The sequence below is a fragment of the Diadema setosum genome, chromosome 15, assembly GCF_964275005.1.
Source record: "Diadema setosum chromosome 15, eeDiaSeto1, whole genome shotgun sequence".
NCBI lineage: Eukaryota > Metazoa > Echinodermata > Echinoidea > Diadematoida > Diadematidae > Diadema > Diadema setosum.
The window spans coordinates 21,046,378-21,062,801 of record NC_092699.1 but is presented as its reverse complement, the minus strand read 5'-3'; the positions used below and the strand labels follow the sequence as shown (position 1 = coordinate 21,062,801).

Here is a 16,424-nt window from a genome sequence, read left to right as displayed (position 1 = left end):
AATAATACTCTATATCACTATTACTTGGCTATACCAAAATTAACAAGTTTGTCCAGGACCTCACACACAAATGTAAGGCATGGGGCTCTTCAGAGATCTCTACAGAAAAAGATGACTAAGGAACTTCGGTCCCCATTCAATTCTCTATGTCCCCTCAGATGCCTAATTGGATAACTGCTATATTCTTGAATAAATATACTTGGCTACTGTACATTCTAAATGCAGAAATTTTTTGTGGTACATTAGTTTTTGCGCATTTTGTGCAACTTTTGGCTGGTGCCAATTCTAAATCCAGCCAAAATATCTTCACAATTTCATCTGCACATCTTTAATGGGTTGACAATTGCACAGTCAAATTCAAGAACCCACGAATATGTTTTTGAGCCGCTCAGCACAAAAAATAATCGTGTGAAAATATTGACGTTTCCAGTACACCAAAATTAACAATTTTGCCCAAGGCCTCACATACAGATGTAAAAGCATGGGGCTGTTTAAAGATCTCACAAACAATTATGATGAGTAATTCTTGACTTATATGAGTATATTCACACATTACAATTCAGCTGTCCTACTCGGTTGACGCTTGAGTGAAATTGAGCATTTTTGCCCTATAAGGTATGTAGCCCTGTCTTAAGTGGATGGCTAGAGAAAAGCATGCACAATATCTGCTAAAAAACAAGACAAAACAAAGAAAAACAAAACAAAACAAATCAATTCTTTTTCATATTCTAAAGTCATTGAAGTCAAGGGTTCTTCTTTGGCTTTAAAGATAATAAAAAGTTTTGGTCCCTCAAAAATTTCCTTGTCTTAGTTTGTGTTTCAGGTTAAAGTACCTTTCATATAACTAACACAGTGAGACTTACTCGCCCCAAAGTGCTCTCATGTCTTAGTAATCATGCAATTAACTGCGACCAGCAGCCCCATACGCATAGCGACCAGCAGTCCCATACGCATAGCGTAATCGGGCTTCGCATTGTAGCATTCAGGATCATGACAGATTTAGTATCGCGGGATAAATGTTAACTTAAAATCCCAAGAATTCTTCAATTTGAAGACTTACCAATTAAGGTGAAGTATTGAAAACAGGCTTCGGACAACGTTTGGTTCTGCCTACAGTCCCTTTCTGTTCGAATTGATGACTGAATGTGACTCGGCCGAGAGGACCTTGGGAGAGCTACATACACCATGTACACTGAATACCACAGCCAGTGCATGCGAACACATCACATGCGCACAAATTTCAAATCCCATATCAACGGATAAGATGTTTGTGTGCGCATGCGCTGGCCGTAGTAGTCAGTGTATGCATCGGTCCATGGTGTATGTACATATAGCTCTCCCAAGGTCCTCTCGACCGAGTCACATTCAGTCAATTCGAAGAGAAAGGGACTATTGGCAGAACCAAACGTTGTTCGAAGCCTGTTTTCAATACTTCAACTTAATTGGTAAGTCTTCAAATCGAAGAAATTTTGGGATTTTAAATTGACATTTACCCGCGATACTAATTCTGTCATGATCCTGTATGTTACAATGCGAAGCCCCATTACGCTAACATGCGTATGGGGCTGCTGGTCGCAGTTAGCTATGCGTACAATGGGCTGCACGCTGCTGGTCGCAGTCAGTGGTTTCGTACAATATTTATCGACGCTGTACGGCGACGGCTCTGGTACGAAACCATTATTGCGTGATTACTAAGACATGAGAGCACTTTGGGGCGAGTAATTCTCACAGACAACGTACTTTAACGTGAAACACAAACCAAGACAAGGAAATTCAGGGAAACTTTTGAGGTACCAAAACTTTTTATTATCTTTAATGACTTTAAAAGATGAAAAAGAATGATTTTTTTTTTCTTTTTAATATAGCTAGCACGCATCATCGATACCATGGGGAAACAAAGTGATAAAAATTTGAGTTGGCTTAGCATGAGCTACATAAGTTGCATACACAACAAAGTAATGACAAGATTAAAATATAAACATAACATTTCAATATACCTTGAAAAGTCAAATGGTCTGCTGACTCTTGATTTCCTTCCCTTTTTGGCTTCTGCATCTGATTCTTTACTTTCAGTTCTTACGTTGGCTGATCTGTGCTGGTCTAAGATTTTGTTGACTTTACTCCATTCTTTGTCAGTAAGTTGCCTCTTTAAAATATTCTTGATTTCCTGCAAGGATTGTGAAAGCAAACAAAGAAATTGATTTGATATGAGAAGAATGAATTGAGGTCAAGTCTACAAAAGCAACACAAGTTTCCATGAACTTCATGGGTCTAGATGCAATTTTACATCAGACCTCATATTTTGACTTGTGGACACTTCAACTATAGACAGCACACATCACATACAATGAAGTGCTTTTACAAATACCATATATTCTGACATATAACCTAGGTACACCCATGCATAACATGAACTCCACTTTTCAAGACTTTTCTGATGGGGAAAAATGTGCAGGTTTTAAACTTGAAAATGCAGTATTGCTACAACATCTACTGTAAATGCTGACATTTTTGCGGAACATTAATTTCTGTATATTTCATGCTACTTCTGGCTAGCGCGAATTCTTAAAACCTGTGAAAATATCTTCAAAATTTTCTCTGCACACTGTAAATGGGTTGACAATTGCGCAGCATAAATTCAACAACCCCTAAATATGCTTTTGAGCTGCTCAGCGCAAAAACATCAATCATGCAAAAATATTGATGTTTTCAGTATGAGTATGGATATAGATCTGTCACTTTCCTAGAAGTACTATTTAAGGACAAGTTCACCTCACATGTGATCAAGTGAATGCAGCAATGTCAGTGGAAAACAGCAGTGAAAGTTTGAGAAAAATTGGACAATCCATTTGAAAGTTATGACATTTTGAAGTTTCAGTGGTGCCATCGCTGGATGAGAAGACTACTAAAATTTGTGATGTCTCATGTGTAGAACAATATATACATGCGTATATTAATATATTGGATATATATTGATTCACAACAGTAGTAGCAGAAAATAAAATCGGCCATTGACTTGACAAAGACCTATGGGCAAAAATTCGTCAAAACTACGTCTTTCACAGAGTTTTCTTGTGAACTACTGTTGTGAATCGATACTTTCTTGGACTCCGAGCAGAAACCTATTGCTGTTATATATATATTCACAACAGTAGTTCAATATGAAAACTCTGTGAGAGACGTAGTTTTGACCAATTTTCGCCCATAGGGCTTTGTCAAGTCAATGGCAGGTTTTATTTTGAAGCATATTATATAAATCAAAATAAAAGATGCGTCGTCAGTGGTAGCACATCCATAACAAAATGCGCACATACACAAGTAGCGCACAAGGGCACACATACACAAGTAGCGCACAAGGTAGGACATCACAAAGAAAACTAGGAAGGTTGGGAAAATACAAGAAGCGCACAAAATAGAACGTCACAAAGAACACTGAGAAAACATGTCACAAAGCAAGGAAGTAAAAGATCGCAGATGAGGGAGAGAGAGAGAGGGAGAGAAGGAAACAAAGATAAAAAGGATAAAGAGGGAAGGATTATTCCCTAACGGGGAAAGAACGGAAAGAAACATTCAGTCCATTGGGTTGCAGGCAGCCAAGGCGATGGATTACTTGTTCCTCTCATAGTTTGCGGACTTCGTCGGTGCAACCATGACAGGTCGTCATTACACCGATCTTCAGGTGATCGATGGTGTGCCCGGGCAGGTTGAAGTGCTGGGCCACTAGAAGTCCTGGTGTATTGAGCCTTACCAATCAGAGGTGTTTGCTTGCGCGATCGGCTAGTCTCCATTTCGTCTCGCCTATGTAGATCTTGTGGCAGGCTGTACATGTGATCGCGTAGTACAGGAAAACCGATCGCGAACAAACCGGGTGTATTTAGGACCTTTGATGTGTGCTGCTCCATCCACATGGCTGTATGTGTTGCACCTTCTCCTTCCACAGGGTTGGGTACCGCATCCCAAATCTGCTTCAGACTGTGCCTGGACCTTCATTCCCATGTGGACCAGCAGATCCCACAGACTCCGGTCCTTCTTGTATGCTACGAGAGGAGGATCTTTGAAGATTTCCTTGGTGGAGGCATCCTCTTGTAAGATGTGTGTGTTGTCCATAATAGTGGAAATGAGCTTTTCCGTTGATGGGTGATATGTCAGAACTAGTGGTACTCTGTCGCTGTTCTGTTGTCTCCTGGGCTCCAGGGCTTCTTGCCTGCTCAAGCTAGAAACTTTTCATGTCGCCCTCTTGACAACCTGTTTCGGGTAGCCATACCGTTCAAAGAAACTGGCCATTTCATGCGATTTCTGTTGGAAGTCTTCATCATCACTGCAGTGACGGCGGAGTCTAGTGAGTTGGGAGAACGGTATTGAGCATTTGCAACTGAGTGGGTGAGATGATGAGTAGTTCAGATAGCAATGCGCATCAGTAGGCTTGTAGTGTACGCTTGTCTTTATTCGACCTCCTTCTAGGCTGAGCTTGCTACTGACATATGCTAAGGGTAATATTACTCCCCCTGCCTTCTGAAACACCTGGGATCGGTAAGGCTCAATACACCAGGACTTCCAGTGGCCCAGCATTTCAACCTGCCCGGGCACACCATCAATCACCTGAAGATCGGTGTAATGACGACCTGTCATGGTGGCACAGACGAAGTCCGCAAACTATGAGAGGAACAACTAATCCATCGCCTTGGCTGCCTGCAACCCAATGGACTGAATGTTTCTTTCTGTTCTTTCCCCATTAGACCAGGCATCCACTAGGGCGCAGACAAGACGCGGACAAGACACGGAAAGCAAATTTGGTATCCCGCACTCGTTCGGCAACCTGTCCGCAGGTTCCTGAAAGTGTGCGCTCACCGTAATAAACATATTTTTTGGCTCTCCTGAACATTTGACATTTTGTAGATACGAGGTCTTGTCGCCCCAGCGACGATATATGTGTATATATAATTATTATTATTATTTATATATATATATATATATATATATATATATATATATATATACATTGTATGTACATATACAGAGAGAGAAAATGTCATTCTTTTTTAAGTACACATTCCCCAACTTGCTACTGACATATGCTAAGGGTAATATTACTCCCCCTGCCTTCTGAAACAGGCAAGTCAAATGCTCTTTTATTATGCGAGAAAAGTGAGAAAATGCTGAATGCTCTTTGTATTTTCTTTATATCAAAGTATGCTTGTCACATCACAAACTGTAGTAGTCTGGTCATCAAGTGATAGCAGTGCTGAAACTTCAAAAAATCATAAATTTTAAATTGATGTGTTCTGCTCATATTGCGGCATTCACTCAATCCATGCATGTATTAAGGTGAACTTCTCCTTTCATTCTATCTTATTATAGTGCAAATAGCAAGCCAGATCTGCAGAACATCAGCTGCATGTCGATGTTGTGTTCATGTCGATTTGAAGTTAACAAAACTTAAGATTACATATTAGGGCCTGACTTGATAATAATAATAATTCACAACATTAAATACCGCATTATCACATGAAATGTCTCTAAGCACATCGGGAAAAAAAAAATAGAAAAGGAAGAAGAAGAAAGGAAGAAAGAAGAAGAAGGTATCCAGTTTCAGAGATGGTAAGACATCAGTCATAGTCATAGAACTACTCAATAAACAAATAAGTTTTTAACATAGATTTAAATTTGTCTAGCGAGTCTGTTTGTTTCAAACATTCATGTAAACTGTTCCAGAGTTGAGGCAATGCTGACTGAAAAGCTCTAGAACCATAAGATTGTGTATTGACAGGAGGAAGTATTAAAAGGGATGTGTTGTTTGACCGCAAGTTCCGGGAAGGTTGGCATTCAGTTATCAACTGTTGAAGATATACCGGTGCAATATTTCGCAAACATTTGAAAGTTAACAATAAAATCTTGAAGTTAATTCATTCCCGGATTCTTAACACATGCAGTTCTCTCAGTCGTGGGGTAACCGACTCACGTGAACGACGTTTAGCAATAAGCCTGGCAGCTGAATTTTGAACTCTCTGCAGTTTGTTGATTTGCGCATCAGGCAGACCACACAAGAGACTGTTGCAAAAGTCAATGCGAGACATGACCAGTGCCTGAGCGAGTCTCTGGGTTGTCTTTTCAGTCAGAAATTGGCGGATGATGCCAATTTTGTGTAGGGCATATGAGGCTGATCTGCACACATAGTTTACAGGAGCCTTCAAAGACAGATTGTGGTCAAATATAACACCCAAGTTCCTTGCATCTGAGCAGCATTGTATAGGAGTATCATCTAAAGAAATCATACTAATCGGGCTTGAAATCCTGTGCCTGCTTATGAAATGTAAACATTCTGTTTTGCTTTCATTTAGCTTCAAACCATTTTGTATTGACCAACTCTTAATGTCCGAGACACATGCACTTGGTCGTTGTATAGCAGTAGACTGTTGTGGCTTCTTGAACACAAGGTAAATTTGAGTATCGTCTACATAAGTCATACACCATATGTCATGGTGCTTGATGACATCCTCTAATGGAGATGAGAAGAGTGTAAAGGCCAGTGGGCCAATCACAGACCCTTGGGGAACTCCGAAGTTAGAGGAGGTGACTTGTGACTCAGAACCACCAACGACGACAGACTGGGTTCTGTTAGTAAGGTAGGAACAAAACCATTCTAGGGCAGTGTCACTAAGTCCAAATCTATCGTGCAAACGGCTAAGAAGGGCGTCATGACTCACGGTGTCAAAGGCAGCCGAATAATTCAATAGCAGCAGAATTGCTTCTTCACCTTTGTCTAGAGAGAGAATATCGTTTGTGACTTTTAACAGGGCAGTTTCACAACTGTGGTGTGGCCAGTAGCCTGACTGCATCTCAGAGTAAAGATTGTGCTCTGAAAGGTGATCTTGAAATTGTGACAACACGAGTCTCTCAATAATCTTTCCGAGGAAATGAAGGTTAGAGACCGGTCTGTAGCTCTTAAGTTCATCCGGACTCAGTTTAGATGACTTCAGGATTGGAGTTATATGAGCATGCTTCAGAAAATCAGGGAAATGACCATCACTGAGGGAAGCATTGACAATGGAGGTAATAACCAGAGTTAATTCATTGACACAGTACTTTAGCAGCCAAGTAGGAATTGAATCGAGTCGACTGGAGGTTGATCGAGACTCTCTGATAACTTTCTGAACATGGCTCTGCAGTATTGGTCAAAAAGAATGGAAACAGTGCCGAGTGCTTTGAAAACTGATGTGAGATAGATTATCCGAGGGTAATTTCTCAAGTGACTTGACAAGAACATTGATCTTGTTGGTGAAGAAATCAGAAAACCGATCGGCCAGAGATTCATTTGGGTCGTTATCAGATGGGAGGACCTTTTTAGCACCGGACGATCAACTCTCTGGAAGAGTTGATGAATGTCACAGTCGTCAAGCTGCTCGGAGCAGTACTCTCGCTTTGCCTTGGCAAGTTGCTTGCTATAGAAATGACATTCATTCTTAAGGATCTGGCGATTGATTTCAGTTCGGGAGTGACGATATCTTCTCTCCAGTTATCTTACCCTCTGCTTAATATGGCAAAGATCATCACTGAACCAGGGTGAATGCGCCCTTGCAGTTACACACACGTCTGGTAATCAGAGGGGCATGCTTCTCTAGAAGAGCTTGAAGTACCCTGCTGTACTGGAGAACTAGCTGGTCAAGATCTGAGGCAGGTGATTCATAAGGTTCGGACTCAAGAATATCTGCCCGGAAAGCCTGGATATCTATATGCTTAAGTTTTCGAAAATTCATATCAATTTTCGATGGATCCGGCTTCTTCATGTTAACATAACAGCTGACAGATGAGTGGTCAGATGGAAGAAACTGCGATGACTGAACATGGAAAATGACATCATCAGAGGCTCTGGTAAGAGTAAAGTCCAACATATGGCCCTTCTGATGGGTAGGAAAGTCAACGTGCTGTGTTAAATTGGCTGACGATATCAAATCCAGAAACAGAAGAGCTTCTCGATCTTTATGATCGTTGATGTGAAAATTAAAATCACCACAGATTACAAGATGGTTGGATTCAGATGCCAGTCGTTCAAGAAATACTGCAAATTCATCCAAAAAGATGGATGAAGTTGATCTTCAGTTCTTTGTTCTCTGTGGCCTGCAAACTACAACCAGACCAATAGGCTTTTGACATTTGGCAGAGATCAAAACATTGATGTATTCGAAAGATTCAAGTGTACCGACATCCTGTCCGAGGAAAGTGAAGCTTCGATGAAGGCATATACCGACACCACCACCTGATCTCTCCTTTCAGGGTGAGTGAATAAACTGATGAGAAGGGAGGTCAGTGGAAATCATTGTGAAATCATTTTTGTTGGCAGCAAATCATTGACGACTTGTTAAGTCACAAAGAAGACTTTATTAGATTATATTAGATGGCTTAGACCAGGGCTCGACACTAACGGTGGCCCGGTGGCCTGGGGCCACCAAAAATGAAAGTCGGACCACCAAATTTCAAAAAAGGGCAAATTTGGTGGCCCGCTTCGGGAAACCAAAATTTTTTGAAAATTATATGTCAATAGATTCATAACTTTTTGCGCCGGAAATTAGCAGTTAAATTTGTTTAAAGGATGGATGAAAAGGACTGAATGAGTGCCTGAGAGTGAGTGTTGGAGTTTGTTGAGGATTATTAGTAGATATGTCTAACTTCCAATTCTTACTATGATAAAACTTAAATATTTGACTCATTAAAAAAACAGGACTTTTAATGTTTACAATTGGTGGGGTTTTTTTCCGGGCCACCAAATTTTTCTCTCGGGCCACCAAAAATTTGAAATTGAGGATTTTGGTGGCCCCATCGGGCCACCTAACAAAAAAGTTAGTGTGGAGCCCTGCTTAGACAGTTTCTGGTATGTGATTGGTCGAGAGCTCGTCACATGATACTGTTTGCGAGGATCGCAAATGATATATTTTCCTAGCTTGTTATATTTCACCAACTGGTCAAATGAATATATTTTTTTTATAAGTGTCGCCCTCTTACGGTTGAAATACGAACAATTACACCAATATAAGGGATCTGGGACCACGTCGGTAACTGGGACCAGCAAACAATTACTATCGATAACTGCAGTCTGGATTGATATACTGTAATCTGGTCCCCCCCACCACGATAGGTGAGAGAGTAGACGGCACAGCGTGGCGTGGAGTAGCATCATAATGCGCTAGGCTAGCTACATACATATCCAATGTACCGTTAACATATGCACGTATCATTCGGCCCGCGAAGTTTGGATTTACAGTTCAGAATGAAACCCCGTTTGGAGGATAAGGATAAGGATAAGGATAAGGATAAGGATTCTAACGCCACTAAACATGCCCTAAAACAAGCGAGTTAAAGGTCCAGTTTACCTTTGGGAGCAGTGAGTTCAAAAATGTTCAAGATATCACATTTGATGCTTATTTGTAGGTCTGTTGTATCACAAAACATACTACCATACAAATTTTTCGCAATAAAGCCTAAAATATAAGAAGATATCAGCGTTTTTCTCAATAAATCGTAACTGTAGATGGTTTAGCCTGGAAACATTTTTATTATAACTATTGTTCACATTTTGTGTATTTAACAACACTTCACATCGATTATATGGATTCATATTTTTACGTTGGCTGTTTCTAGCCCTAACTCACATTTTAAAAACATTTCGAAGCACTAATGCTGGGTTTTTGTTTCATCTGCAAAAGGTAAATTATGCCTTTAATAGTCTAAAGACATTAGGTTCAGTTCAGTTCTTTATAGAACGAGGGCAATTCATTCATCTTCATTGTACATTGACGTAGACTAGATCTAACATTAAAAGAATAAGAAGAAGTTACATCGAACAAGTGGAGGACTATGACACCGAGCAGGTTTGCAAATCACATGTGACTGTGTTTGTGAATAGTTTCTACAATGTTCATCTCTGCAACAGAGGTAAAAGAAGACTGATTTTGAAATTGCTACAGATTCCTGATGACAGAAGGTACATCTATACCAGTCCTGGCACAAGACAAATTGATTAAAAATCACAGGGTAGAAAAAGATGATGCACTGGGAGCCAATTTGGAAGCATAATCACGATGTAGACACTAGACCTAGACGCTAGACTTACGTAACGTTAGACCGTGTAGATTCTATTTCTAGATCTAGTTACATGTAGGCTTACTACGAAACAAATGTCAAATGATGAAAATTGCCCAGTAACAAAGTTAGGCCATAACGTTAGGCCTAAGAGTAAAGTTAGAGTTGTTTTGTGCGTAGACCCTAGAACTAGATGTAGTGCCTTTGCTCCACTTATCGAGTCATACTGAGTTCAGAGACAAAAAGACAAAGGCAAAAAGACAAACAGGCATAGACTAGGCCAACAACTGAAGTAGATTAGTCCAATTCCAAGGTCTGGTCCAGCACGCACACTAAGCAGAACCCTAAACCCGCCAGTAGGCCCATCCCGAGTCGTAGATGTACTTAGTACCGGTAACTAACGTTAGTGTTAGGCCTACTCCTAGCTCTCATAGTGATCTTTTGGAACTGAGCCTGATACAGCGTCGTTACTGGACTTGAGCCTAACGTAATTGATAGTAGGCCTACATTGTACTGTTAGTGGACATGAGCCTAACTATACATACACAGCCCAGTTGCTGTACAAAATCGCGATAGCGCGCACACAGCGTCTGGTCGGGCTATTACATGAGCGTATTACAGTTATGCGTCCTTAGTGTAGGCCTAACAGTAGCTATTACAGTACTCTTCCGTAAAGCGTAATCTAGCGTAATCGCGTAATCTAGGGCAATGCCATCTAATATAACAGATATCGACTGGTAGGGGGTGAAATATAACATTCTTTGGACCGCCAGGGAGTTATATTTTCCCAAGGGATTATATTTATAAATATGATCACGTACCAGTGATCACATACCAGTCAATATCTGTATAATATTGCTAATATTTGCCCACCAGGCAACCAATACTGAACTTTTGGTTTGCCCGCTGGCATTTTAGGTTGCCATTGGCACCCGGGCAACTGCTAATTTCGAGCCCTGGAAAGTCATATCCGCTGAACTCATAATTCTATAAACAGGATCTTGACAGAACTGTCAAAAGCAGGGATAGAAGGAAATACATGATAACATTCACTGGGAGAACTAGTAGATCATATACACAACAAAAGATGTTATGTGTTGCTTGAAGGTTTGCATGGTGAAGTAAATGAGGGAGAAAGATTGCGGTGACACCATGTGTATGTAGTCCTTAACCGGATCGTTGTTTGGCAGAAGAAGAGCCTAGAAAGAGGAGAATTGAAGAGGGAAGCGACATGTGGGGACTGTAAGGAGGGCAAAAAGTGAAGAGTGGGGAACAGTAATGGGCTGGAAGTTGAAGTTGCACTACTGGAGATGGTAGAGAAAGGGACAGAGAAAGTGGTAAGGAAGAATAGAGTGAAAATCAAGTAATATGTTCGACATCGTTAGGAGGAGACAGATGAAATGGAAGGGAAGAGGAAGAGGGAGAAGTTGAAGGTCGGAAAATCATGGAGATAGGAGAGAGAAGTGAAGATTCATGAAACAAAGAGAAGAACGAAGTCGGCGAACAATGTGGGCTATGGAATGAAGAACCGATGGAGAAAGGATGAATAATCCCGCGAAGGAAAGGTAAGTCGAAGAGAGATGAGACTATGTTGAGAGAAGGGGGGTGGGAAACAAAGAGAAGAAAAAGAAGGGGGAAAAAAGAAGAAAAAGAATGAAATTCAAGAAGGTAAAGGAGAGGGGGCTTGGGTAGATCCTAGAAATAAATGCTGCAGAGGAGAGAAAAATGTGGAGAGAAAATTAATGACGGTTAAATCCTGAAAAGGTTCCTGTGGGAGTAATGCAAAAATGACAGATTAAAATAAGGCTAAGGTGTATTCTGTGGAGAAGGCAAGAGAAATGACCTGTGAAGAAAACTGTAAATTAATCCAGTGGTCCTGAAAGAACCGTTGGGTTGTATGGTTTTATTTCTTGCTTCCATACAACCCAACGTGGGCCCCTAGCTTCCACTCCCACTAGAGAAGTACCTCCCCCTCACTCGTTGCCACCCCACAATTTTCATCACCAAAGAAAAACAGAAAGAAGTTTTTAAAATCGATTAATGCCAACTGCAATGGTTTCAAGAGCTTTGGAAAGCAGTCACAGTTCCGAGCTATGATTGAGCATTACAAGCCAGATATAATATGGGTTGCGAGTCCAAGCTTGACAGCATGATCTCAACCTGCAGTGTCTTCCCAACCACATATCACTGTATTCCACAAGGACAGAACTGATCATGGAGGTGGTGTTTTTGTAGCTGTTCACAACTCCTTAAACTGCCAGATTTTGATGCAAATTGCGAGATTGTCTGGTGTCATCTTCAGTTCGTCAATTCCAAACCTGTTTTCATTGCTAGCTATTATCGTCCACCTAGCAGCAAGAAACAAGACCTGGAAGAACTACACATATCTATCTCAAAACTTGTGTCCAAGCATTGTCGCAGTCACCCTAATCTAATTGGTGGTGATTTTAACCTCCCAGATTACCCATATTAACTGGGATCTGCATAGCATTGTAAGCTCCAATTGCGTGGGTGTTCATCAACTGTTACTTGATGTTCTGCCAAAAAAAAAATTTAACCCAGGTAGTCAGAGATATTACACGTCCTATCTCATCAAATGTACTAGACTTTCTCCTCACATCCAACCCAAACTTGGTGTCCAATGTCTGTATTCTTCCTGGAATATCAGATCACAGCTTTGTCTCATTCACAATCAGCATCAACCCAAGAACCTACTACATGCCTCCCAGGAAAATTTACCAGTTCCATAGAGGTGACCATCAGAAACTTAGGGAAGCAGTCGAAAAGTTTTCAGTGGAATTCATCTCATCTTCACCAGAGCAAAGCAAAGTAGATGAAAACTGGTCCAAAAATTACTTCCTTTCTCAACAAATGCAAAGAAGAGTTCATCCCATCCAAGATGTCCAAATAAAGATGCAATCTACCATGGATCTCAACCAAACTTAAATGCTGTACGAGGAAGTGTGACCACCTATTTAAGAAGGCCCGTAAACAACCTAGCAACTCAAAATGGGAAATATACAGGCAGTACAGAAACAAAGTCGCCAAGCTTGTCCATCAAGCCCACCATGAATATGTACGCAATGTCATAGGAAATAGCCTCCACAATAACCCCAAGTCATTTTGGTCATATATTAAGTACCGGCGCTCTGTGAACTTGGGCATTCCTCTGCTATGTAAAGATAATAAGCTGTACATAACAGACATGGATAAGGCCGAATGTCTCAACAGGTACTTCAGTTCAGTCTTCAATTATACCAGCAACGTCCAAATTCCCATCAGCAGATCTTCCCCATTCAGTGACACCGGGCACCTACACATCCATCGCCCTGGTGTGGAAAAGCAGTTGCTTCAACTAAATCCAGGCAAAGCCAGCGGCGCTGATGAACTGTCCCCTAGACTATTAAAACTGGTATCACATGAGATTGCCCCAGCCTTGGCATTTCCCTTCCAACAGAGCCTGAACACTACCCATGTCCCTACTGAATGGAAGCATGCTCTTGTTACACCAATACACAAGGCGGGTGAAAAATGTAACCCTGCAACTACAGACCAGTATCTCTGACTTGTATCTGTAGTTAGATTATGGAACATATTGTTTTGAGTCCTATCTGTAAGCACATTGCTGCTAACAACATTTTTGTGGATGGACAGCATGGTTTCAGATAGACACTTTCAACTGGTACCCAACTCAGAAATGACTGATGACTGGGCCTTCTCTCTTCAATCTAGAGGTCAAACTTACTGTACAAGCTGAAATTTTCGCGAATTGCTACTTGGAGGACATTCTCGCATGTTGTTAATTTCGCGGTTGCGAGGTCTAACTGAACTTGCTTATTCGCGCATAGTTATTTTCGCGTGTTGTAATTTTTGTGGTTCAAAGGCGATTCGTGAAATTCACGAAAATTTCAGCTCATACAGTATGTAATTTTCCTGGATTTCCATAAAGCTTTTGACAGAGTACCACACTCACACCTACAGACCAAGTTGCAATATTATGGAATCAGAGGGGACACTCTCCAGTGGATTATGTCACTCCTAACAAATAGGCAGCAAGCAGTCATTGTGAACAGGACTCATTCATCTTGGATGCCTGTCACCTCTGGAGTGGCTCAGGGCATGGTCATCGGCCCGGTCCTATTCATGCTTTACATCAACGACATCAACACCACCATCCAATAAAAAATATGTCTTTTTGCCCTCAACAGTGTCATTTACTGGAACATCAACTCTACATCTAATTCATACATCCTCCAAAACGATCTCAACAAACTAGCAGATTGGTCATCCAAGTGGTTGATGGGCTTTAACATCAAGAAACGTGCTGCTCTCACCATCACAAACAAGTGCAATCACATCATAGATGATTACATGCTTTTCAACGAATCCATACCACAAGTTCAGCAGTAAAAATACCTTGGCGTCATATCTGCTAACTTAAAATGGAATGTCCACTGCCAGCAAATTATACACAAAGCCAACAGAACCCTTGGTCTTCTGTGCAGGACACTATCACACTGCTCCAAAGACATCAAGCATCAAGTCTACCAAGCACTGATTCATCCTCAACTAGAGTATGGCTCAGAAGCTTGGAACCCCAACTCAGCAAGAGCAGTAGAAAGCTTGGAGAAAGTGCACAAAAGCTGCAGTCAGATTTGTCCACTATGACTATCACAGTAATACCTCTGCTTCAGAACTTGTGAAAAGCTGGGATGGCACACTACACATAACTGCAGACTTCTTGCACAATGCACTATATCTTCTTCAAGATTCACAACCATCATGTCAATATCCCACTTCCAGTGTACATAATCCCGGCTAAATATCTCAGCAGACACGGTCACCTTCTGAAGTAAGAAGTTCCTGCAGCAACCATCGATGCTTACAAATACTCTTTCTACCCCCGCACAATCAGGATTTGGAACCACCTACCTCTTCTTGCAGTCACAGCACCATCAACTGCTGCTTTCCAGGAGGCCACCCTTCCTGTCATCAGAAGGATGCAGCCTCCTGCGAGCGCCTAAGTCCAGGCTACTCTGACTAAGCCTAACTGCGACCTTTAAATAATTTTAATTTCACCTTTAAATACTACAAAATGCCTCAATTTGAAAACTTACCAATGTACTCCAATTATTGACAAGAGGATATCCGGAACGTAATAGTCCGCTAATAGTCCATTTCTGTATCGATGACTTTAAATGATTCGGTCAGGAGGGATCTGCAAGATTGACAACTGCTCAGACATACGAGATTTGAAACCTCTGCGCTTACATGAGTCGGTAGCAATGTAGCCTTTTTGACCAGGCACTCTTGCTGTGTGACATCGTGTTGCTCTCTGCTGGTGTGGGCGCGTTTCACTCGAACCCTTTGGCTCGTCACTACACAGCAAGCAGCGAAAGGGCCTTGCTCAAAGGCTAAAATCATCGCGACTCTAGATCTCATGTGTATTCATATCATCAATGCGTGAAGTGCCACACAAAGGTTGCATCAAAAGCCAAAGAATGAACAGGAGGGATGGGGATGAACTCATAGAAAAGCGTCTTTTCACGACTACATGGGATCAATGTGGAAATTAAGACGTGAACGTAATGTATAAGGTAACTACTGTATACACAGCCCTGTCCCAGTACACAAGTGTCGCGACAGGCAATTTAATGGAGGCAATATAATCTTTAAATTCTGGGGCGCCGACACTATTCTGAATTTACTACACCATATTTGTTACTCATTCAGACTATGTAAAATGAAAACTTTATCTATTTAGCTTCCGTCTTTAGCTATCGATGTTGACATACAGATCACAACTTACCGAAAATGAAGCCTTTTTCAATCGTATAAATGCTGCAGAAATTGTACAAATTGCAGAAATGATTCGAAATGTCAGCGCAGCACTGCAAAATGGTGGGCAAAGGGGGCGCTGTCGACAGTGCGGGTGTACAAACTCTACCAGCACAATTTGCATTGTTCAAAGCTGGGAAAGATTTTTTTTTTAATCACCCAGCGATGATCACAGCATTCTAGGTTAAGATTGGACTTTTTGCTCAGTGTACCGTATGTTGCGTGAGGGCATACTATGGACTGATTTACCATGCTCATAGTCTAAGCATTTCAATTCATGTGAGTGATTCATAAAATTTGTGATAATGTAGAAATTTTCAACAGTTTTGTTGTTGTGTGGCTGTGTTCGAGGGTCTTTAGTAAATTGGTGTATCACAGTCCGTCTGGTCGGGCTACGTATAAAGTAAGAAATGTATGTATATTACAAAGGTAAGCCTTTTGCCAGTAACAATAAGAAACTTATATGTAGTGGCACGAAAATTAGTGTTTCTTTTTCAACGTACAAAGATACC

General features: G+C 41.1%; 1 protein-coding gene across 1 annotated transcript in view; it reads right to left on the bottom strand.

The window, feature by feature from the left end:
• LOC140239074 (tRNA pseudouridine(38/39) synthase-like) overlaps positions 1-16,424 on the bottom strand; it is a 103,616-nt gene that overhangs the window by 77,485 nt on the left and 9,707 nt on the right. The window contains exon 2 of the mRNA XM_072318971.1: positions 1,998-2,167. Within this exon, the coding sequence (XP_072175072.1) occupies positions 1,998-2,167 (170 nt within the window). The remainder of the gene's footprint in view (positions 1-1,997; positions 2,168-16,424) is intronic.